At 45.4% G+C, this 22,749-nt stretch overlaps 1 protein-coding gene across 4 annotated transcripts in view; it reads right to left on the bottom strand.

Annotated features, from left to right (window-relative positions):
- Window positions 1-14,605, bottom strand: part of CEACAM1 (CEA cell adhesion molecule 1) — a 29,785-nt gene extending 15,180 nt beyond the window's left edge. For 2 of the 4 annotated variants that reach the window (XM_084905295.1, XM_084905298.1), the window contains exons 1-4: window positions 11,040-11,366; window positions 9,817-10,173; window positions 1,297-1,575; window positions 461-715 (exon numbers count right to left, since the gene is read on the bottom strand). In XM_084905295.1, the coding sequence (XP_084761421.1) occupies window positions 461-715; window positions 1,297-1,575; window positions 9,817-10,173; window positions 11,040-11,103 (955 nt within the window). In that variant the 5' untranslated portion in view covers window positions 11,104-11,366. Of the gene's footprint in view, window positions 1-460; window positions 716-1,296; window positions 1,576-9,816; window positions 10,174-11,039; window positions 11,367-14,362 lie in introns of those variants that run through there. The other 2 variants (XM_084905296.1, XM_084905297.1) reach the window with 2 other exon arrangements.
- Between the last annotated feature and the right edge of the window lie 8,144 nt (window positions 14,606-22,749).

The raw sequence follows: 22,749 nt of genomic DNA, 5'->3' as shown, positions 1-22,749 counted from the left end.
AGGGGTCTGACCTGTTCACCCCTCCTCAGAGGTAGTGTCCTCCTTTAGTTTGGGGAAAAGAGGTGATCTTGTTCAAAGCTTTGTATGTTCCTTATAGCACACGGAGCAGATAACAGAGAAGAGGTGACAGAAGGAAAGTGTTAGTGACATAAAAAGCAACTTGACTTTGAGGACCTTTTTTTCCCCCTCTGGGAAGCCCCCTCCCTCCACCACTTCACAGTTTCTGGGGCTGAGAGAGCCCCCTCCTCACTTTCCATGGCTGGACCCTAGTTCTGCCATGAGAGATCAGAAGAGTAAGGGAGGGGAGTCTACAGAGACGTAGTGGGAGGGCTCAGGGAAGACTGTGATTTGCTTGTGTCCATGGCCACAGGATGGGAGACAACACCCTCCAGGTTCTTTTGTGAAAACCAGACAGATTTGCACCCCAGAGCCTAGTGCTCATGGTCCAGGAGGCACTTACCATAGACTGTGATATTCTTGATCGTGGTCCTATTGAGCTTAGTGTCAGAGTTATGGGCAAGGCAGGTATAGGATCCACTATTTTTCAAAGTGATGTTGGGGATAAAGAGCTCCTGTGTGGTGTTCTGGAGCATCCCATTGATAAGCCAAGAATACTGTGCCAGTGGGTTAGAGGCTGCCTGGCAGGAGAGGTTGAGGTTTGTCCCACTTAGGTAATTGGAGTTGGAGGGGGAAATGGTGGGGGCGTCTGGGCCATCTGGAATAAAGAGAACCAAGTCACATATGATGTAATCAGAGGGAAGGGAGGCTCCTGGTCTGTGTAAGGGCCACACTCTCCTTCTGAGCTGAGTCACAGCCTTTTTTTTAAAAAAAAAAACCCAACCATCCAAAACCGGTTTGGCTCAGTGGATAGAGTGTCGGCCTGCATACTGAAAGGTCCCTGGTTCGATTCTGGTCAGGGGCATGTGCCTTGGTTGCGGGCACATCCCCAGTGGGGGGTGTGCAAGAGGCAGCTGATCGATGATTCTCTCTCATTGATGTTTCTAGCTCTCTATACCTCTCTCCCTTCCTCTCTGTAAAAATCAATAAAATATATTAAAAAAACAAAAAACAAAAACCATATTCCCCTGTATTCACTTAGCCTGAGTCTCAGGCATTAACCTGTTTGTCCCAGTCCCAAGACCTAATCAGATTTGCCTATACAGGAAGTTATTGCCACCCTGGGTATCCAGAGTGTGGGTGTGTGTACGGGGACCTAAGAGGGACAGATGTGGCCTGGTTTCTGGCATTGTGGATTTGGTGGGCAGCCTGGCCCAGGCAGGGACAGAAATTACTCACAGAGAACATTCAGGGTGAATGGGTCACTGCGGTTGGCACTCACGAGGTTCTGGGTTTCACACTCATAGGGTCCTGTGTCATTTCTTGTGACAGAGAGTAAAGTGAGGGTCCTGTTGTCCATGGACAGCTGTAACCTGGCACTGTCCTGGAGACTCTGACTGTTGATCAACCATAGGTAGGTGGTGTTCTCAGTCTGAGGTTCACACATTAACATGACAGGGTCCTTGTGCTCCTCCGGGTTGGAGTTGTTGCTTGAGATGCTGGGTTTGGGTAAGACCGCTGTGCAGATAACAGAGAGAACATTGCTGAGTTTTGTACCTTTAATTTCTCCAAAGGCATCTTCAATCAGAGTTTGTGGATCTTAGCTATCAACTAACTTGAGTCCTTGAAAGAATAAGGCAGGTCTGTACATCACAAGACAAACAAATGCATCAGGATCTGAATGCTCAGAGGATGTAAGGCCACCTGCTCTATGTCTGGCACAGGCTCTCTCAAGTGTCAGACAACTATCAGGGTTTGATTATGGAAAGACACAGGACTTGGAGTCAGAGACCACCTGGCACCTGTCCTGGATCCTCACTGACCAGCTGACTGCCTGGCTGACTTTGGGTCTTACTTGGAATGTGCAGGTGCTTAGTCTCCTCCAGCTACACAGATCAACATTGCCGGGTTGAGATGTGTTGCCACTGAAGCCTCACATTCCACGGTTAACCTAATGATGGGCCACCCCATAGTCCTTAAACCCTGAGAAAACTGGGCAATGTGGCCCTGAACTGGGTGTCTTAACAGAAACAATACGTGGGGAAAAACCAAGATGGCAGCATAAGGTATATACCTGTATGTATTGCCTCTCACAACCACACCAAAACTACAACTATCACCCAGAACCACAAAATGATTATCACCCAGAACCACGGGAAAGCTGGCTGAGTATTAGTTCTACACCTAGAAGGAAAGAAAAAAGCATATGGAAACCAGGTGGGATGTGCAGAGGTGTGGAAAAGCAGAGGTATGGAGGTGCACCAATCTAGCTGGCAATTGGGTGTGCTATTTTTTTGTTTGTTTTGTTTTGTTGTTTTTTTCTATTGGGAAGGAGATACAAACTCCCAACTGCTCTGAACTCCAGTTTCTGGTGAGACTCTGGGGACCCAGACTCTTACAGGGAGAAGCTGGACTTTTTGTCATCAGGTCAAAAAGTGAGGGTGGCTTTCTCACAGAGGTGCTCCCAGGAATCATTGTTACTGCCCTGGGGCACAGAATAGGGAGACACAGAGACACAGAGACAGCTGACTGGCAGCCATCGCTGTTTGCTACACCCTGGTGATTCTCTGAGACCCCACCCCACCCAATTTACAAACCCACCCAAGCTGTGTGCAGCAGCTTTTGCATATGAATGGCCTGCCCTTTTGCAGCTTAACCTAATAAACTACAGCTTGGTCAGACAGCTCCAAAACTTTTAAACCCCAAACAAAGAGGAGAAATCTGCAGATCTTGCTGTAGCTCTAGCTGGGTCCCCTCAGTAGCTTTAGCTGGGTGGCCTCAGACAGTAGATGACTTGCACCTTCTTGGAGATCTAGGAGCGAGTGTACCTAGTGGTCATTGGAGATGATTCCAGATTTCAACTCCTCACATCCATAAGTGACACACTCAAGAGGCAGACTCAGAGAGCACAAAAGCCCCACTGAAGCAAGCTCTGCCCCATAAGGGTGTTTCCAGCGCAGCAGTTCTTCCATTGTAGACACAGTGGGTCCTTACAGCCAATTGGCCTGGAGGTCAATTCCTCCCAGTGTACCAATAACAATCAAGGCTTAACTACAACGAGACTATATACCCAGGCCACAAAGGGATGCACCAAGAGTTTCCACTTCATGTGGTTGGGGAGGCTGAGCCCCTGGGCCCTGTAGGTCACCTACCAGACAAAATCACTCCATCAACACAGAGAAGCAGCCAAAATGCAGAGAGAAAAAAACAAACAAACAAAAAACAACATGTCACAAATGTAAGAAATGGAGGAAAACAAACTACTGGTATAGAGTTCAAAACCACAGTTATAATCTCCTAGAAACCTCTGAGAAACTTAGCAAGACCTCCAAGGAACTTAGTGAGACCTTCAAGGATCTTACTGAGAATACCTAAAAAATGGAAAAAGACAAGACAGAAAATAAGCATACATTATCTGAAATAAAGAACAATATATAGAAATTCAACAGTAGACTAGAGGACCCCAAGAATCAAACCAAATATTTGAAATAAGAGGGAACAAAACAAAACAAAACAAAACAAAACAAAACAACACCCAAAAAAAAAACACAAAAAAAACACACCCAACCAAAAAAAGTGAAAGAAAAAATAATCCAAAAATATGAAGATAGTGTAAGGAGCCTCTGGGACAATTTAAGCATACCAACATCCAAGTTATAGGGGTGCCAGAAGAAGAGAGAGAGCAAAATATTGAAAACCTATTTGAAGAAATAATGACAGAATACTTTCCCTACCTGGTGAAAGAAAAAGAGTTACAAGTCCAGGAAGCACAGAGAACCCCAAATAAGAGGAATCCAAACAGGACCACACCAAGACACATCATGCCAAGGGCAAAAGACAAAGAGAGAATTTATATATATATATTATTGATTTTTTTTTACAGAGAGGAAGGGAGAGACATAGGAGAGTTAGAAATATCGATGGGAGAAAGTCATCAATCAGCTTCCTCTTGCACGCCCCCTACTTGGGATGTGACCACAACCAAGGTACAAGCCCTTGACTGGAACTGAACCTGGAACACTTCAGTCCGCAGGCTGACACTCTTTCCACTGAGCCAAACCGATTTTGGCCAAAGAGAGAATCTTGAAAGCAGCAAGAGAAAAACAGTTAGTTACAATTGTCAGCTGCTTTCTCGACAGAAACTATGCAGGCCAGAAGGGAGTGGCAAGAAATATTCAAAGTGATGATCAACAAGAACCTACAACCAAGATTACTCTACCCAGAAAAGCTATCATTTAGAATTGAAGGTCAGATAAAGAGCTTCACAGATTAGAAAAAATGAAAGGCGTTCATCACCACCAAACCAGAATTATATAAAATGCTGAAGTTTTTTCTTTAAGAAGAGGAAGAAGAAGAAGAAAAGGTAAAGATAAAAATTATGAACAACAGAGGACTTCCCAAGATGGCTGCCCAGGTAAACACCTAGCCGCAGCCAGACACAACAATTTCAATAAAATACAACTAAAATATAAAATGGACATTACCCAGAACTACAGGAAAGTCGACTGACTGGAAATTTTACAACGAGAAGCAAGGAGAAAACCAGAAGGAAGCGTGGAGGAGCTGTAAAAGCCTAAGGTATGGAGACATGCGGCGCGCATGGAGAGGAGGGAGGCTGAGTGCCTGGCTGGCGTACCCTAGCAGGAAGGAGATAAAAGCTCCGACTGTGTTGGGCCCCAGTTCTGACTGCTCTGAACCCCAGTCCTAGGCCAGACCCCGGGGACCCAGGGTAATCCATAGGGAGCTGAGCTGTAAGGCTGAACCCAGGGGAAGCGGCGAAAGGAGGTCCTGGCGGCACACACATTGTGTGCAGAGAAGGGACGGTTGGCTGTGCCGCGGGATTGCCCTGGCGGGAAGGAGACAGGGGCTCCAGACTGCTCTGAACGCCACCTCCAATCCCACTTCCAACTGAACTGAACCCCAATACTGGGCTCATTGGGGGAAAGCCTAGACTGTTTGGTAGCAGGCGAAAATCGAGGGCACCTATCTCTCAGAGGTGCTTGCAGCGAGTACTGAAGGACCCTGAGACCCAGGAACCGCATAGGGCGGGGCTGACAGAAGCCAAGGCTGTAGGCTCCACCCTGAAACTCCGCCCCATCTGTAGCTGCGAAAATGCCGAGACGAAATAGATCACATATGAAAGAAATGGAGGACAAAAAGCGACTGGATATAGAGTTCAAATCTACGCTTATAAGGTTTTTCAAGAATTTCCTAGAAAAGATCAATAAGACCTATGAGGATATGAAAAGAGAACAACTAGAATTAATAAGGAATCAACAAGAAATGATAAGGGATCAACAAGAAATGATAAGGGATCAACAAGAAATAAAGAATACATTTTCTGAAATAAAAAATATTATACAGAGTCCTAAAAACAGAATGGAAGATCGCAAGAATCAAGTCAAAGATTTGGAACATAAAGAACCAGAAGACACTCCTCCACAGAAGCTAGAAGGCAAGAGAATCCAGAAAATTGAAGATAATGTAAGAAACCTCTGGACAACTTCAAGCGAACCAACATCACAATTATGCGGGTCCCAGAAGATGAGAGAGAGCAAGATATCGAAAACATTCTAAAAAAAATAGTGACAGAAAACTTCCCCCACCTGGTGAAAGAATTAGACTTACAAGTCCAGGAAGCACACAGAACTCCAAACAAAAGGAATCCAAAGAGGACCAAACCAAGACAAAACATAATTAAAGTTCCAAGAGCAAAAGACAAAGAGAGAATATTAAAAGCAGCAAGAGCAAAGAAGGTAGTTACCTATAAAGGAGCACCTATACGATTGTCAGCTGATTTCTCAACAGAAACCATGCAGGCCAGACGAGAATGGCAAGAAATATTCAAGGTGATGAATAGTAAGAACCTACAGCCAAAGATAATCTATCCAGCAAAGCTATCACTCAGAATCGAAGATCAGATAAAGAGCTTCACTAATAAAAAAAAAAGCTAAAGGAGTTCATCAACACTAAACCAGAATTATATGAATTGCTGAAGGGGGTTCTTTCAGAAGAGAAAGTAAATACAGATAAAAATTATGAACAACAAATACGTAACTATCAACAAGTGAATCTAAAAACCAAGGAAATTTTTAAAAAATCTGATGAACAATATTAACTGTTGAATATAATAGAATCAGAGGTATGGAAGGGAAGTGAACTGACGATTCTTGGGGAAAAGGGGAGAGAGGGATGTGGGAAGAGACTGAACATAAACTGTGCACCTATGCATGAGGACAATGGGGAGCGGGGAAAGGGCAGAGGGTGCGGTGGGAACCTGGTGGAGTAGAGCAATGGTGGGGGGTGGGGGGGAGGGAAAGGAACATTTGTAATAATATGAACAATAAAAATTTATTTTAAAAAATTATGAACCACAAAGTGACAACAAATGCATATCTATCACAAGTGAATCTAAAAATCAAGTGAATAAAAAGTCTGATAACAGAATAATAAAGTGGTGACTATAATAGAATCAGGGGCACAGAAAGGGATGAACTGACAATTCTTGGGGGTAGGGGAGTGTGAGGGGTGAGGGAAGATATTGGACAAAAATCTTATGATGAGGAGAGTGGTGGAGGATAAGGGCATTGGCTTTTTTTTTTGGGGGGGGGTTGGGAATCTGGTGGAGGGGAGCTATGGAAGAAAAAAAGAGGAACATTTTAATAATCTGAACAATAAAGATTTATTTAAAAAAAGAAAAGAAAAAAATAATATACAGGAGTCCAGAAGAAAGTTTGGTGTTAGTTCAGTACTCAGGTTGCTGGACCATGAGGTGTGGCTGTCTGCCCAGTTCACTGGTGACTGACATGAGACAGTGACCCCAGAAAGGGCAGAGCAGAGTCCAAGAATTATTTAGAAAAGAGTGAGGGACAGAAGGAGCTGGCTAGTGGTGGCAGCAGAGCCACAGTCTCTGCCCTTGCCCTGTAATGTCCTTTCTGCCACTGTAGAGGGCAGGGATCCTTCCTCAACACTCAGACAATAGCACCTACAGAAGTGGGGCTTGTGGACGTTGGGGGAGCATGAACTTGTTGAAAATATAGCCCTTTATACACCATTTGCGTTTGGCAGTTATGAGATAGATTTTGAGTTAAACTGTGAAAAAATATGTGAAAAGATTCACTCATGCCCCAAAGAGCACTTAAGGTCATAGACCAAGTTCTGCCATCTAACCAGGTCATACTGTTACCAAAGGAAGATGCCACAGTGGGTTTGAAATGAGGGACTCCCTGGGATAGAGAGAAGGTGAGTCCTGCTAAGAGAACAGATGTGTCCCAGGGGTGATCCCAGGTATCTCTGCTATATAAAGGGAGGGATGAAACCATATTGGTAGAAAGCACATGTGGCATGTTAGTCAAGTTAGGAAGAAGGTCCCTCTCTGTTTCTTTGTACACTCAGGAAGATGGGGAGGAGACCCACATGGGCACATAGCATGTGCTCTTCCTTGTCTTTCTAACTCAGGAAACAACTGGAGGTTAGTCAAATTCATTCAAATGGGAAGCATCTAAGAGAAAGCAGAGTGGCTGGTGGCTCTCACAATCTGAGAGGATCCCACCCTGTGGTCAAGGTGTCATCATGAGAACACCTGTGTGCAATAGTCAGTGAACCAGTCTGTTGGTGCAGGGTCATCAGGCCCACCTTGGGAAGGTGTTGGAAGGCAGTGCGAGGAATGGAAGCCTCATACCAGGAGGAGGGTATAATTCATGCATGAGTCAGGGGTGAAGTATGAACATGAGCTTTTGGGAACTGAGACCTGTCTTTCTGCCTTTGACTCCCTGGTTAAGCCATGTAGAGAGTATGTCAATGAATTACATGTCTCTGTCATGTGGCCTGTCCCTCTTGTTGGCTTCATAGTGGGGAAGGAGCCCTAATGGGGGCCCAGCAGAAACTCTTTCTCCTGGTGACCTGGGAAACTGGCTGATGATGGAACTGAGGCTGCTGCTCCCACTGACTTCTGTGTCCTCTCCTATTGCCCGGGAGGGTGGACCTGGGCACAGGTGTTAGCAGGACAATCTGGGGAGACTGCACAGTGGGGGAAGCAGAGCAGAGTAAGGTAGTGTGGCTGGAGTGAAGGAGGAGGAAGATGAGGATGGAATGCCCAGAGAGTCCCAGAAATGTGCTTGGTAGTGAGCAGTGCAGTCACAGGTGATTTCAAAGACCCCAGGGATCAAGATCCCACCGCTGTCCCAAGGCCGGACCAGTGCAGGCTGGAACAACCTTCCACAGGGGAACAGCCCCACAGTCACCATGAGGCTTGGCTCCTGGGGGCAGTTGGGAAGGGAGGTATTCATGGACAGGTGGTCAGAGGAATGCAACATGGGTCTGGAACTCTGCATCCAGGTTCCAGTCTCTGTAGAGATTATCATTCATTCTTGACCACAATTCTTTCCTACTTTATCACAAGCAACTGGGTATGTGTTTCCTGTAGGTCCCTGAGCTGAATGCAGGTGCAGAGTGAGGAGTGAGAAGGCAAAGTCCTTTCCTTTATACCCAGTGGCAGTAATACTAACACATCAGGAAACAAGTGGTTTCCAGTTCAGTGCATGGAGGTGTGGATCCGCCACCTGAGGGAAGGGCCTAGGTGTTCCCAGCACAGACTCTGAATGTTACTGACTCTGAATATTATTGCAGGTAATTTGATTCTAGAATAAAAAGCACATCAATTCTCCATTTGTTATCACTTCTCAGAACAGAATATCTACCTCAGTGTTGAGGACACCTAAGAAGAAAGGATCTGAAAGCAATAGTTGGTTTCAGGGTTTACAAATGCATAATAAGGCCCTTGGAGTGGAGGTGAAGATGGGCTGTTACTGCAGAAAGACCTTGGAATGATTCTGATTGGCCAGTCATGGTCTGGCTTACTCTGATTGAGTGCTGCATCCCCCTGTAATTCAGTTTCCCCTGAATAAAACAGAATAAATGCTAAATGGTCTTAGGTTTGCCATGTTGTCTTTCAATGAACCTTAAATCTTTTGCCATTTACTGACTTAAAGCTTGGAAAAGAAGAGCTTCTTAAGTTAACAGCATCTGTTATTTGTCCATGAGAGAGGACTCCCTGGCCAGATCCTTGTTAGACAAGGAGCTGCCAGGAGCATCTTCTCTTCCTCTCTGGGGATGCTGATCTTCCTCTGGATTCTGCTATGTCTCCCAGGGCAGTTGGCTAATGGCCTGGGAACCTGTCCACATTTGCTCTCCTCACATGGTCTCAGGTGAAGGACCAGGCTCCATCCCTGCCCAGATGTGGCTCTCGAGGCTGAGCTCTGGCTGGTAACCAGCTCAGGAGCTTGTGACTTAGGACCTAGGAAACTGTTGCTCCCAGTCAAACCTGCCACAGACCAAACCCAACCTGGCACATGCTCCTCAGGGACCCTGGAGTCATGAGCCCTGGGACTGATGTAGGGGAGGGGCTGCTCCTTTTCCTGAGATCTGTGAGACTCCGCGGGGCCCATCAGTCCATGCCCTGCAGGATCTTTCTCAGGGTCATGGTCATGGGAGGAGCCAAGGGGCTTGGACTAAGACTGGTCTCCCGTTGCTGAGTCACTCCCATCAGAATGGCCTTTCTCTCTGTGGAGAATGTCTGCAGGGCTGGATTCTGGGAAGAAAACTCTGATCTTAGGAAGTTTTTCTCCACTGTGTGTGTCCTGCTCTAAATGCCCAAAACGTGATGCAGAGGGGGATGGAGGGGAGTCCAGGGCTGTCAGTCCTGTGTGTGAAGTAGAGTTCACCCACGTGGCACCCAGAGGTAAGAGAGCAATTACTTACGGTATACACGGAGCTGTCCAGTTACTTGTTTGTTAACATAATCTTTTAGTGAGGCTTGTAGAATATACTTTCCTGTGTCATTCAGGTTGACGTTCTGGAGCAGGAGGGATCCATTGGGGTATATTGTCTCTCTACCGCTGTATGCAGGCCCTTTGATAGTTGTTTGAGTCTCTATTGCATATGATACAATTTCATTGTTTTCTGCTATTTCCCCTTTGTACCAGGCATATCTTCTAAGATCCCCAAGCAGGTTGTGGACACGGAGAAGCACATCCTTCCCTTCGGCAGCATTGGGCGGCACTGATTCCATAGTGAACTGGGCAGTGGTGGGCAGGCTCCAGAAGGTAAGCAGTGAGGCTAGGAGGGAAGAGAGAAACTGATCAATATTTGGAGCTCTGTATTCGAATGGAGAGATGAGGGCCTGGGTCCTGAGCAGGTCTCTTCATCTCTCAGCCTTGGTCAGAGTATGTGTGTGTCTCCTGTGGTCAAGGTCAGCAGCATGGCCACCTTGACTTCAGCACCTCTGAACCTGTTATTTTTTTCTGTTTTGAGAACTTTGCCAGCTGTTTGCCCCTCTGCCCAGCTCTGCTCCTCACTGTCCTCAGACCTCTGCTGACACTTAGGGACATCCCTGGGAGTAACTGATCCTTTAAAGACGCTGTTTTCACTTTCTGACCTGTCCCTGCTGTTTCCTTCAAGGCTCTTGTAGTTGTTTCCTTGTCTGTCTCCTCCCCATGGAACATGAGCTCCAGGGGGGAAAGGGCTTGTCTGATCTTGTTGCACCCCTAGTGCCTGCAACAGGCTACAAATACTAGCAGGTGAATGAATAAATGTTCCCAGGGTCCTGCACCCGCTGGGGTGTGTGTGCCCAGTTCTGAGGTTGGTGGTAAAGACAACGCTTAGTGCCCCTAGTTAGGTTTTTCTTGTGTTACCCTGACACAAGTTGATATTATTATCATCAGTTTTCAGAAATTATTTCTCAGTCATAAATAACCTGTAAAACTTGCAATAATTTAGGTTTTCTTGCCCCTCACCACCTCCAGATCATGGGATTGTTCTGCTGCTAAGCCCCCATCCCCATCCTACTCTGCTCCCCAGTCCTCTCACCTCAGATCAAAACAGAAGCCCTCTGTCCCCACTCAGAGCGCTGTGCTACCCAGGAGACCCCAGCCAGTCTCTGTCTCCCCTTTCCCTGTTCACCCCAGGGATTGTCCTCTCCTTACCGGTCAGCAGGAGCCCCTGCCAGGGGATGTACCGTCTGTGAGCAGGGGCTGAAGGGGACTCCATGTCCCTCCCTCTGTGAGAAAATCTTCCACTTCAGAAACGCTCACAGGCACTGCTCTCCTGAAGCGGGTGATCTGCTGTCCTTTTCCAATTGTGGTGAGTCTCCTCCTGCTTCTGAGTACTTCCCCTGTCACGGGGCTAGGGGCGGGGTCTATGCCAGGAACTCTTCCTTTCCCTCCCCCAATTCCTCTCTCCCCTGCTTCCCATTCACCTTCCAGCTAAATTTTAGACCCTAGGAACTGCTGAGGCCTCTGCCTTTTCCCACAGTGACTCTTCTTCATCCCCACGCCCATTCACATCCCCCCCACCCCCCCCCTCCACCCTCTAGCATGCATGACCAGTTTGGACAAGCACAAGCTAGGATATCAGGGTCCTGGGCATTCCCCAGAGCTCCACGTTGCGAGCTCAGCAGCGCCCCCTGGGGCCTCTCTTAACCCTTCTGGTTTATGTTTCAGAGCAGGAGTCCTGGGGGGACATCTGGAAGGAACTCCTGTCACAGGGACGTCATCCCATTGTGCACGGGATCACTTGTGGAAATTGGTAAAGACAGTGATGCCTACAGGACTCTGTAGAAATGAAGCTTCATCAGCTGCCCAACTACTGTGGATGCCCTCCAGGGTGAGACCCATGATGTGGGAGTGGTGTAGCCCCTCTCCTCTCCTGTGCTCAGGGCGGGTCTGATCTGGTTAGAAATGCAGATTCTGACTAGGCAGATGTGAGGTGGACCAGAGACTCTTCCTCTGGCAAGCTCTCAGCGGGGGTTGATCTTACTGGACTGTGAAACACTCTTTCTTTCTTTCTTTCTTTCTTTCTTTCTTTCTTTCTTTCTTTCTTTCTTTCTTTCTTTCTCTCTCTCTCTCTCTCTCTCTCTCTCTCTCTCTCTCTCTCTCTCTTTCTCTCTCTCTTTCTCTCTCTCTTTCTCTCTCTCTCTCTCTCTCTCTCTCTCTCTCTCTCTCCCCCATTTACCAAATATTTGTTAAATTTATACTGCTCATCCAAACCCTTTTAAGAAGCTGACCATCCAGCAGTGAACAAAACACAGAAATGAAAACCTAAGGCTTATTATTATTATTAAATCCTCACCCAAGTGTATATTTTACTTTTTTTTTTTTTGAGACAGAGAGAGAGAGAGAGAGAGAGAGAGAGAGAGAGAGAGAGAGAGAGAGAGGCAGTGAGGCAGGAAGGGAGGGGGAGACAGATAGAAATAGAGAGAAACATCAATGTGAGAAAGACACATCAATTGGTTTGGTTGCCTCCTGCACACGCCTGACTTGGGCCAGAGAGCAAATCTGCAACCCAGGTAGGTTTCCTTGTCTGGAAGTTGAATCCTCGACCCTTTGGTACATGTGTTAATGCTCTGACCAGTGAGCAACACTGGCCAGGGTTCCAATGTTTATTAATAAATACAACTTAATGTTACAGTTGACATTTCTTATAAATATTTAATTTATTGTGTTTTTTAAAAAAAAAAAAAAAAACAAAACTACAAGAGCTTGCTGGTGTGGCTCAGTGGTTGAACATCCTCCATCAAGAGGTCACAGCTTGATTCCCGGTCACATGTTTGGATTGCAGGCTTGACCCCCAGTGGGGTTGTACAGGAGTCAGCCAATCAATGATTCTCTCTCATCATTGATGTTTCTATCTCTCTCTCTGCCTTACTCTCTGAAATCAATAAAAATATATTTTAAAAATTGCAAGAGCATTGAAGCACATTTTCAATAGCAAGGCTGATGGAGACCCCTTTTGCTGGGAAGACAACCCTCTCACCCCAGCATTGGTTTTTGCTGTGTCCTGGTCTTACACCTGGGTCTGTCAACACCACACAGATAGCCCCGAAGGTCCCCAAACCTGGGGATTATTTCCATTTGGGACACTCAGCCCAGCTTGGCACTGGGTCTTCCCCATGTTCTCAAAAGTGCTGGGCAGGTTGGATTTCCACCCAGCAGGAAGGCCTCAGAGAGGACTCTGGGTGTGGGTAGGGGACAAGCTGGGTGATGACTGAAAGGGGATCTACCTTCTCTCCAGGTGTCACCAGCTTGGCCTATACTTCTAGGGATGGAGACCAGAACTGGGTGTCCCAGAAGGACCTACAGTTCCAGGTGTCCTGGGAATAAAGATGTTGGTGGGAGATCAGGTGGCTGTGGGATCCCTGGTCTACAGGGACAATTTCAGGGAGACCCCCTCTTTCCGGGTCTGGTGGCTGAGACTGTCCATGTGCTCCCTGACCATTGGGGCATCCTTTGTCCCCTGTGCCTGGGGGAATTTTCTGTGGTCACCCCACCTTGCTCATGGGTGATGCCAGGCAGGGAGTAGGGAGCAGCATAGGGACCTCTGGCAGAGCAGGTGCTCCTAAGCCCCTGGAAGGAACTGGTGGGACAGAGTAGACATGTGGGAGGAACCCAGAAGGGTCTGTGGTATGGAAATCAGGCTCTTTTTTCCACTCCTTAGCCAAAGCCATATTATGTGTTAATTTCATGTGTGTCCTCTGTGTGTCTCAATGTTGCCACCTAGAGGACAGAATAGACCAGTGGCCAATGTCAGGGGCTGCACCAGGAATGCTGACCTGCTCCAGAGGGTGGGAGCTGACCCTGAGCTGACCCTGAGTCCTGGGCAGAGATGGGCTCTGACCTCAAGGCTGAGTGGCCATTCACCTCAGGTCCCGGTCACTGTGGGTTTCTGGTTGCCTGACTTCTATCCAGGGCAGGGTAAGCCAGTGAGAGGACAGGTGTTGTCCAGAGGAATCCTGATCCAGTGTCAGGAGAATCTTCTCCCCTTGCCCTCCGCCCCCTGTTGGGGGATGTGTTGTCTTAGGAGGAGCTCTTTGTCCCCAAGTTTCAAAGGAAGAACAGCGTGAGGGTTCTCTTAAGTGTTTCTAGAGAGGGCACCAGCCTATGGGGCTCGTCCATAGATTGCCCTGTGGCATTGCATCCAACTCATCTGTGCCCTGTCTGTCATCTGCTCTAGGCCTTTCTACATGGCCAAGGAGCTGAAGAAGCTCCACATGGAGACAGCCACAGGATGGGGAGGCCCTATGGGACCCTCAGGCCCTCTGAGATGGAAGTGATAACAGATTCTGGGTTCTAGGATAGCTACATTGGAAGTGTCCCAATAATTCCATAAGGGACGTATGCACAGGTGACCTAGGTTGCCTCAGCCAGAAATCTGACATGTACGACCCTAGGTACTTAATTAATAATTCCACCGAGCATAAATTACACAGGAGACAAACATGCAATCCACGAATCACTCACGGTTTATTTACCAGAGTCCTGATGGATTCCAGAATCCTAGGCAGGCCACTCAGGGATCCGTACTGATAAGACACACACAGTACATAGAGGACTTTGCAGCTGTAGCTCGACTTGAGTTGAGGCCTCTCACAACGGCTCACGGTCCGTGGCTCAGGGTTCAGGGCTGGCGACTCAGGCAGAGCTTTCACTGGTGCAGGCAGGGGGCAGTGGAGAGAGACCCTCTGTGGAGGAGCAGAAAGGACGTCTCTGATCTTCTGTGGAGCTTGCTCTATTTATGTCTTCAGTGCTTAGAGGTGTCTTCAGTGTGTTTTATCAGCAAGTCCCAGGAGCCTTGCTATCCGGTCTTACTTTATCTGTTTCCTACATACAGGTCACTCAAGGGTGCTTATCAGTTTGTTTACATTCCATTCCATACTTTCAGATATCACACTTCAATTCCACACTTTAATACTTATTCAATATTATATTTATTCTTATTACTATTACTATAACAGGAAGTTCCCCTTGTTCCCCAGGACATCATGAGCTGGCTGGTGAGATGTTTTCTGGAGACCACCAGGACCCTGTGAGGGGGAGTTGTCCCCTGATTCCTTTGTGGTCATGATGGACTCTCTTCTTCCCCAGCCCTGACTCCATCTGAGGTGGAGAAGCCAGAGTTTGCACCATGCATGTCTCTGTAAAAAGAGAAAGAACTCTTCTAGCTAGCTCCTCCCCCAGGAGAAGTCATTCATAAGGTAGAGATGGGGAGTACTATGGTTTTCTGGGAATGAAGGGGGTTCCAACCTCTCATGGTTAGAAAGTCCCTGTCCTTTTTTGATGACTAAAAGGGGTAAAGGCCTATCCCTGTGGTAAAAAAAACTATAAGAACTTGGTCGGTGTAGCTCAGTGGTTGAATATCTACCTATGAATCAAGAGATCACAATTTGATTCACAGTCAGGGCTGGATTGCCTACATCAATGCCTTCGTGTTTATAAGGAACATGCTCCAACCCTGTGTGTCGCATGTGGTGACAGGTCTCTGTTGTCTGGTTTCCTCATCCATTTAATGAGTATTTAAATATATATATAAATACAGTATATAATTAATTTCTGAGAGGAAGGGAGAGGGAGAGAGAGATAGAAACATTAATGATGAGAGAGAATCATTGATTGACTGCCTGCTGCACATCTCCTACTGGGGATCAAGCCCGAGCTTGTACCCTGATAGAAAATCGAACCATGACCTCCTGGTTCATAAGTTGATGCTCAACTACTGAGCCATGCTGGCTGCGCCATTTAATGAGTATTTACTGAGCATCTGTTATGAGTCAGATTCTATCTTGGGTCCTGGGAACTCAGAAACAGGACATACCTGGGCCTCTGTGGATAGCCTCAGCCAGTCACCTTCCCTGTTCCCATTCTAGGCAGCTGGCCCTGTGGTGGCTGCCCCCTCACAATCTCTGGTACACTAGCCCCTGACCCCTGTGAGGAAAGAAGGAGGAAGCTGAGTTTGGCGCTCTCCAAGATTCTGCACTTTCTGGATAGCTTGAGAACAAGGAATTCTGATGTGTCAAAAAAGAGTCATTGCATCTCCTGGTGGAAGCTTTTCTCCTTTGGAACTAAGACCTCTAGGCCAGCAGAGCATAATGTGTTGGGGACATGGAGCAAAAAATTTGCTGACAGATTATTAGAGGTAATGATGAGAAGTGTCACTCCCATTTCCCCCCATTGATTCCTGGGCCTGTGAATCCTGACTATGGGAAAACATCATCATCAAAACGTTCAGAGAATATATGGCTTCCTGAAATACCTTCCCACAGCCTGCAAGGTGTTGTCACCCATCTGGTGCCACTGAGTTTCCAAAAATCCATTCCATGTTTCTATCAAGCCAGCTGATTTCAGGATGGTAAAATTCCACTGAGTTCCATGGGCATGTACCCACTGCTGCATTTCATCTGACATGAGGTGAGTCTGCTGATCAGAAACAATGCTATATGGAGTACCACGATGTAAGATAGGCTTTCTCTGAGTCAATGGATGGTAGGTTTTGCAGAAGCATGTGTTCAGGGAAGGCAAATCTGTATCCAGAGTGAGTGTCTATTCCAATGAAATGAAACACTCCCTTTCCATGATGGAAGTAGTCTGTGTAATCAACCTGCCACCGGGTAGCTTCTGATCACCCTGGGGAGTGGTGCCATGTCAGGGGCCCAGGGTTGGTCTCTGAGCTAACAGATGGACCACTTAGCCAGGTTGGCCTTGGTGAGTGGAAGTCTGTGCTGCTGAGCCCATGCATAACCTCCATTCCTGCTACCATGGCCACTCTGTTCATGCATCCAGCAAGTGATGACAGGAGTGGCTGCAGAAAGGGTCCGACTCGCATCTAAAGAACAGGTCATCCTATCCACTTGATTATGAAAATCCTCTTCTCCTGAGGCAAATAGTGAGCATTCAGAGAAGTCTATCACCTCCAGACCTCTTTGTCACCAGTTTTCCAATCATGTTCAAGTCTTTGACATTCAGCTAAATCATCAGCTAATTACACATCTGGCCTTTTCTCCTCCCAAGCAAAGTGAACAGTTAGTTTCACTGCCTGAAGCTCTGCCCTCTGAGAGGATTTTCTTTCAACACTGTACTTCAGGGATGTCCCAGAAAGAGGCAGTATCTGTCCACTGTCCAATGTGCCTGCATATCACACAGAATGATCTATAAACCAGCCCCAAGTTTCCTCCATCAACAGATTGTAGGGAACTCCCCACAGCTGTCACTGGGAGAGAGTACAGTGTAGCAGGAGTGGGGGCCATGGATATTCAAACTACTTGTTCATGTAACTTACTTGTGACTTTAGGCTTGCTCAGGCCATACCATATCGTGTATATACCATTTCCCCTTGATGATGCAGTTCCACTGTCCATGCTTAGTTTTCTGACTTGGTGGTCAGATAACACCCCTTTCATGATGGAACTAGGGTCAGTTCAGGGCCTGTGTCCAGTAACCCCTAAAATATCTGATTATTTCTTTTTCCCTAGTGCACAGACAAGTCAGGTTGCATGTGTTTTTGATGGCCCATGGTCAAGAATTCAGTTTATACTAAGGTCCGTTAACAAGATAAAAGCTGTTTTTCAAAAAAAAAGTGATTATTAAAAAAAAAATCTTTATTGTTGAGAGTATTACAGATGTCCCTTCCCTCTCTCCCCCTATAGTCTGCCTCTACCCAGGAACCACCCCAGGCCTTCACCACCCTATTGTCAGTGTCCCTTTGTAATGCATATAAGCATATAAGATCTTTGGTTAATCTCTTCCCATCCCCACTTCTCCCTTTCCTCTGATTCTTTTTTTTTTTTTTTTCTTTTTTTTTTTTTTTTTTTTTTAATAAGTTTTTATTTTTCATATTATTACAAATGTTCCTTCCCCCCCACCCCACCATTGCTCTCCTCCACCAGGTTCCCACCCCACCCTCTGCCCTTTCCCCTCTCCCCATTGTCCTCATCCATAGGTGCACAGTTTATGTTCAGTCTCTTCCCACGCCCCCCTCTCCCCTTTTCCCCAAGAATCGTCGGTTCACTCCCCTTCCATACCTCTGATTCTATTATATTCAACAGTTAATATTGTTCATCAGATTTTTTTAATTTCCTTGGTTTTTAGATTCACTTGTTGATAATTACGTATTTGTTGTTCATAATTTTTATCTTTGTTTACTTTCTCTTCTGAAAGAACCCCCTTCAGCAATTCATATAATTCTGGTTTGGTGGTGATGAACTCCTTTAGCTTTTTTTTATTAGTGAAGCTCTTTATCTGGCCTTTGATTCTGAGTGATAGCTTCGCTGGGTAGCTTACTTTTGGCTGTAGGTTCTTGCTATTCATCACCTTGAATATTTCTTGCCATTCCCTTCTGGCCTGCATGGTTTCTGTTGAAAAGTCAGCTGACAATCGTATAGGTGCTCCTTTATAAGTTACTACCTTCTTTGCTCTTGCTTCTTTTAATATTCTCTCTTTATCTTTTGCTCTTGGAATTTTAATAATGATGTGTCTCGGTGTGGTCCTCTTTGGATTCCTTTTGTTTGGAGTTCTGTGCGCTTCCTGGACTTGTAAGTCAAATTCTTTCACCAGGTGGGGGAAGTTTTCTGTCACTATTTCTTTCAGTATGTTTTCGATATCTTGCTCTCTCTCATCTTCTGGAACCCCCATAATTCTGATGTTGGTTCGCTTTAAGTTGTCCCAGAGGTTTCTTACATTATCTTCAATTTTCTGGATTCTCTTGCCTTCTAGCTTCTGTGGAGGAGTGTCTTCTGGCTCTTTATGTTCCAAATCTTTGACTTGATTCTTGCGATCTTCCCTTCTGTTTTTAGGACTCTGTAGAATATTTTTTATTTCAGACAATGTATTCTTCATTTCTTGTTGATCCCTTATCATTTCTTGTTGACTCCTTATTAATTCTAGTTGATCTCTTTTCATATCCTCATAGGCCTTATCCATCTTTTCTAGGAAATTCTTGAAAAACCTTATAAGCGTAGATTTGAACTCTATATCCAGACGCTTTTTGTCCTCCATTTCTTTCGTTTGTGATCTATTTTGTTGTCGCATTTCGCAGTTACAGATGGGACGGGGTTTCAGGGTGGAGCCTGCAGCTTTGGCTTCCGTCAGCCCCGCCCTATGCGGGTCCTTCAGTGCTCGCTGCCGGCGCCTCTGAGAGAAAGGTGCCCTCGATTTTCGCCTGCTGCCAAACAGTCTATGCTCTCCCACAATGAGCCCGGTATTGGGGTTCAGTTCAGTTGGAAGTGGAGTTGGAGGTGGCGTTCACAGCAGTCTGGAGCCCCAGTCTCCTTCCCGTCAGGGCAATCCCGCGGCACAGCCGACCGTCCCTTCTCTGGGGGCAGTGTGTGCGCCTCCGGGACCTCCTTTCTCCGCTACCCCGGGGTTCCACCTTACAGCCCAGCTCCCTATGGCTGAGCCTGAGTCCCCGGGGTCTGGCCCAGAACTGGGGTTCAGAGCAGTCGGGGGCCCAGAACAGTCGGAGTTTTCTCTCCTTCCCGCTTGGGAACGCCCGCCAGGCACTCGGCCTCCCTCCTCTCCGGCTCCGTCCTCTCCGCGTGCGCCGCGTGTCTCCGTACCTTAGGCTTTTACAGCTCCTCCGTGCTTCCTTCTAGTTTTCTCCTTGCTTCTTGTTGTAGGATTTCCAGTCAGTCGACTTTCCTGTAGTTCTGGGTAATGTCCATTTTATATTTTAGTTGTATTTTATTAAAATTGTTGTGTGCGGCTGCGGCTAGTTGCCTACCCGAGCAGCCATCTTGGATTCTCCCCCTTTCCTCTGATTCTTATTCACCAGTTTATTTTGTTCATTAGATTTCCTGCTCATGTATTTTGATTTTTAGATTCAATTGTTGATAGATATGTGTTTATTGCATTTTATTTTATTTAAAAAAATATATATTTTATTGATTTTTTTACAGAGAAGAAGGGAGAGGGATAGAGAGCTAGGAACATCTTGAGAGAGAATCATCAACCAGCTACCTCCTGCACACCCTCTACTGGGGATCTGCCCACATGCCCTTGACCAGAATTGAACCAGGGACCTTTCAGTCCGAAGACCAACACTTTATCCACTGAGCCAAACCGGTTTTGGCACCATTTTATTATTTTTTATTCTCCTTCTCCTTCCTCTTCTTAAATAATACCCTTTAAGAAAATTGGACAAATACATGCAAACAATGACTAAACCACCAACTTACACCATACACAAGAATAAACTCAAAATAAATAAAAGACTCCATAAGTTGGGAAACAATAAAAATCCCAGAAGAAACCATAGACAGCAAAATCTCAAACTTCTCTTGTAGCAATATGTTTAGGGATACACCTCCTAGGGCAAAGAAAACTAAGGAGAAAATAAACAAATGGAACTACATAAAAATAAAAACCTTCTGCATAGTAAAAGAAACCATCAACAAAACATAAAAGGAGCCCACTCTATGGGAAACCATATTTGAAAATGACACATCTGATAAAGGGTTAATATGCAAAATATATGAGGAACTCATACAACTTAACAAAAGACAAACACTTAAATTAAAAATTGGGCGAAGGACCTATGTAGACATTTTTTCAAAGTAGACATACAGATGGCCAAGAGACATATGAAAAAATGCTCAAAATCACTGATCATCAGAGAGATGCAAATTAAAATGACAATGAGGTATCGCCTCACACCTTTCAGAATGGCTAGTATCAACAAGTTAACAAATGACAAGTATGCACCCCTATGTTCCTAGCAGCACAATTTACAATAGTTAAAATCTGGAAACAACCCAAGTGCCCATAAGTAGATAAATGGATAAAAAAGCTGTGGTACATTTAGACCATGAAATACTATGCAGCAGTAATAAAGAAGAATCTCTTACCTTTGAGATAGCATGGAGGGACCTGGAGAGTATCATGATAAGTGAAATAAGTCTGTCAGAGAAAGACAAATATCACATGATCTCACTCATGTGGAATCTAATTAACAAAATAAACTGATGAACATAGAGGATCCAGATCCATGGAAGCATGGAACAGAATGTGAAATTTCAGAGGGAAATGGGGAAGGGTGGGTGGATGGCAGGTAATCAACCAGAGACCATATATGTATATATGTATAAGCCATGGACGTGGACAATTAGGTGTTGAAAGCCTGAGGTAGGACATGGGGGTGGGGTGGAGGAGGTTAATGGGGGAAATTAGGGGACATATGTAATGTTTTCAACAATAAAGATTAAAAAAACAAAGAATACCTTCAACATTTCATGTAATAGTGATTTGGTGGTGATGAACTCCTTTAGCTTTTTCTTGTCTGTGAAGCTCTTTACCTGATTTTCACTTCTAAATGATAGCTTAGCTGGGTAGAGTAATCTTGGTTGTAGGTCCTTACTATTCATCACTTTGAATTTTTCTCGCCACTCCCTTCTTGCTTCCAAAGTTTCTGTTGAGAAGTCATCTGGCAGTCCTATGGGTGCTCCTTGTAGGTAACTAACTGCTTTTCTCCTGCTGGTTTTAAGATTCTTTCACTGACTTTAACCCTTGGCATTTTAATTATGATGTGCCTTGGTGTAGGCCTCTTTGGGTTCCTCTTGTTTGGAACTCTGTGTTTCCTGGACTTGTAAGTCTATTTCTTTAACCAGATAGGGAAAGTTTTCTGTCATTATTTCTTCAAATAGGTTTTCAATATTTTGCTCTCTCTCTTCTCCTTCTGTCACCCCAAGACATGAATGTTGATATGTTTGAAGTGATCCCATAAAGACTCCTTACTCTATCTTTTTTTTAAATTTGATTTTTCAGTTTTATTGGAGTTTAATTGATAAATAAAACAGTAAGGTATTTAAATTGTACAGTGTTATTTACTTTACCATGTGCACATAGTAAATTGTGAAAGGATAACCTCTTTCTAGTTAACTAAAACAACCATTTTTAGTCTATTTTCTTTGCTTGTGAGAACATTTAATTTCTACCTTTACGAAATTTTTATTACACAGTAGTGTTATCAACTATAGTCACCATGTTTTATATAACCTTACACTATCTTCATATTTTTGTATTATTTTTGCTTTTCTGATTGGGTGCTTTTTGCTTCCTCATATTTCACATCATTGATTTGATTGTTGGAATCCTCTGCTATTGAATCCCTGTAAGTTATTCTTTATTTCAGTTAGTGTGTACTTAATTTCTGACATTTATTTTCAATGTCTTTGAAAACCTCACTAAGATCCTTGAAAGTCTCACCAAGTCCCTTTAAGGACTCTTGAAGATCCTTGAGTAACCTTATAACCATTGTTTTGAAGTCTGTATCCAGTAGTTTGTTCTCTTTCTTTCATTTGTGACATGATTCTTTGTCTCCACATTTTGGCTGTTTGTTTCTATGTATTGGGTAGAGCCGCTATGTTTCCTTGAGCTTGTAGAGTAGCCTTGTATAGGAGGTATCCCATAGGGCCCAGTGGATTACCCTCCACAGTCACCTGGGCTGGGCACTCTAAGTGTTCCCATTTGTGGGCTGTGCACCCAGTCTTATACCTGAGACTTGATTGCTGTTGGTATCACTGGCAGGAATTGACCTCCTGAGTAATTGGTTGTGAGGATTGGATGCTACTATAGTAGGAGAGCTGCTGTGCAGGAGACACTCCTATGGAACAGGACTTGCTTCAGTAGGACTCTGGTGCTCACTGAGTCTGCCCCTTGAGTGTGTCACTTGTGAATGCATAGAGTTGTAATTTGGTATGGTCTAAAGCTGTATCCTGGGTGCACTGGCTTTTGAGTTTCCAGGGAGGTTCAAAATTAGTACTATCTGGGGCCACCTGGCAGAGACTATAGAGAGGTATGCTCCTTCCTCTTATTTGTATGAGGTTTGGAAGTGCCCAGGTGAGGCCCATCTGTGAAGCAAGGCATGCCAGTG

Source organism: Pipistrellus hanaki (assembly GCF_964339955.1).
Source record: "Pipistrellus hanaki genome assembly, chromosome: 15".
NCBI classification, from domain to species: domain Eukaryota; kingdom Metazoa; phylum Chordata; class Mammalia; order Chiroptera; family Vespertilionidae; genus Pipistrellus; species Pipistrellus hanaki.
Note: the sequence above shows the minus strand (reverse complement) of the source record. Positions and strands in the feature narration are given on the sequence as shown.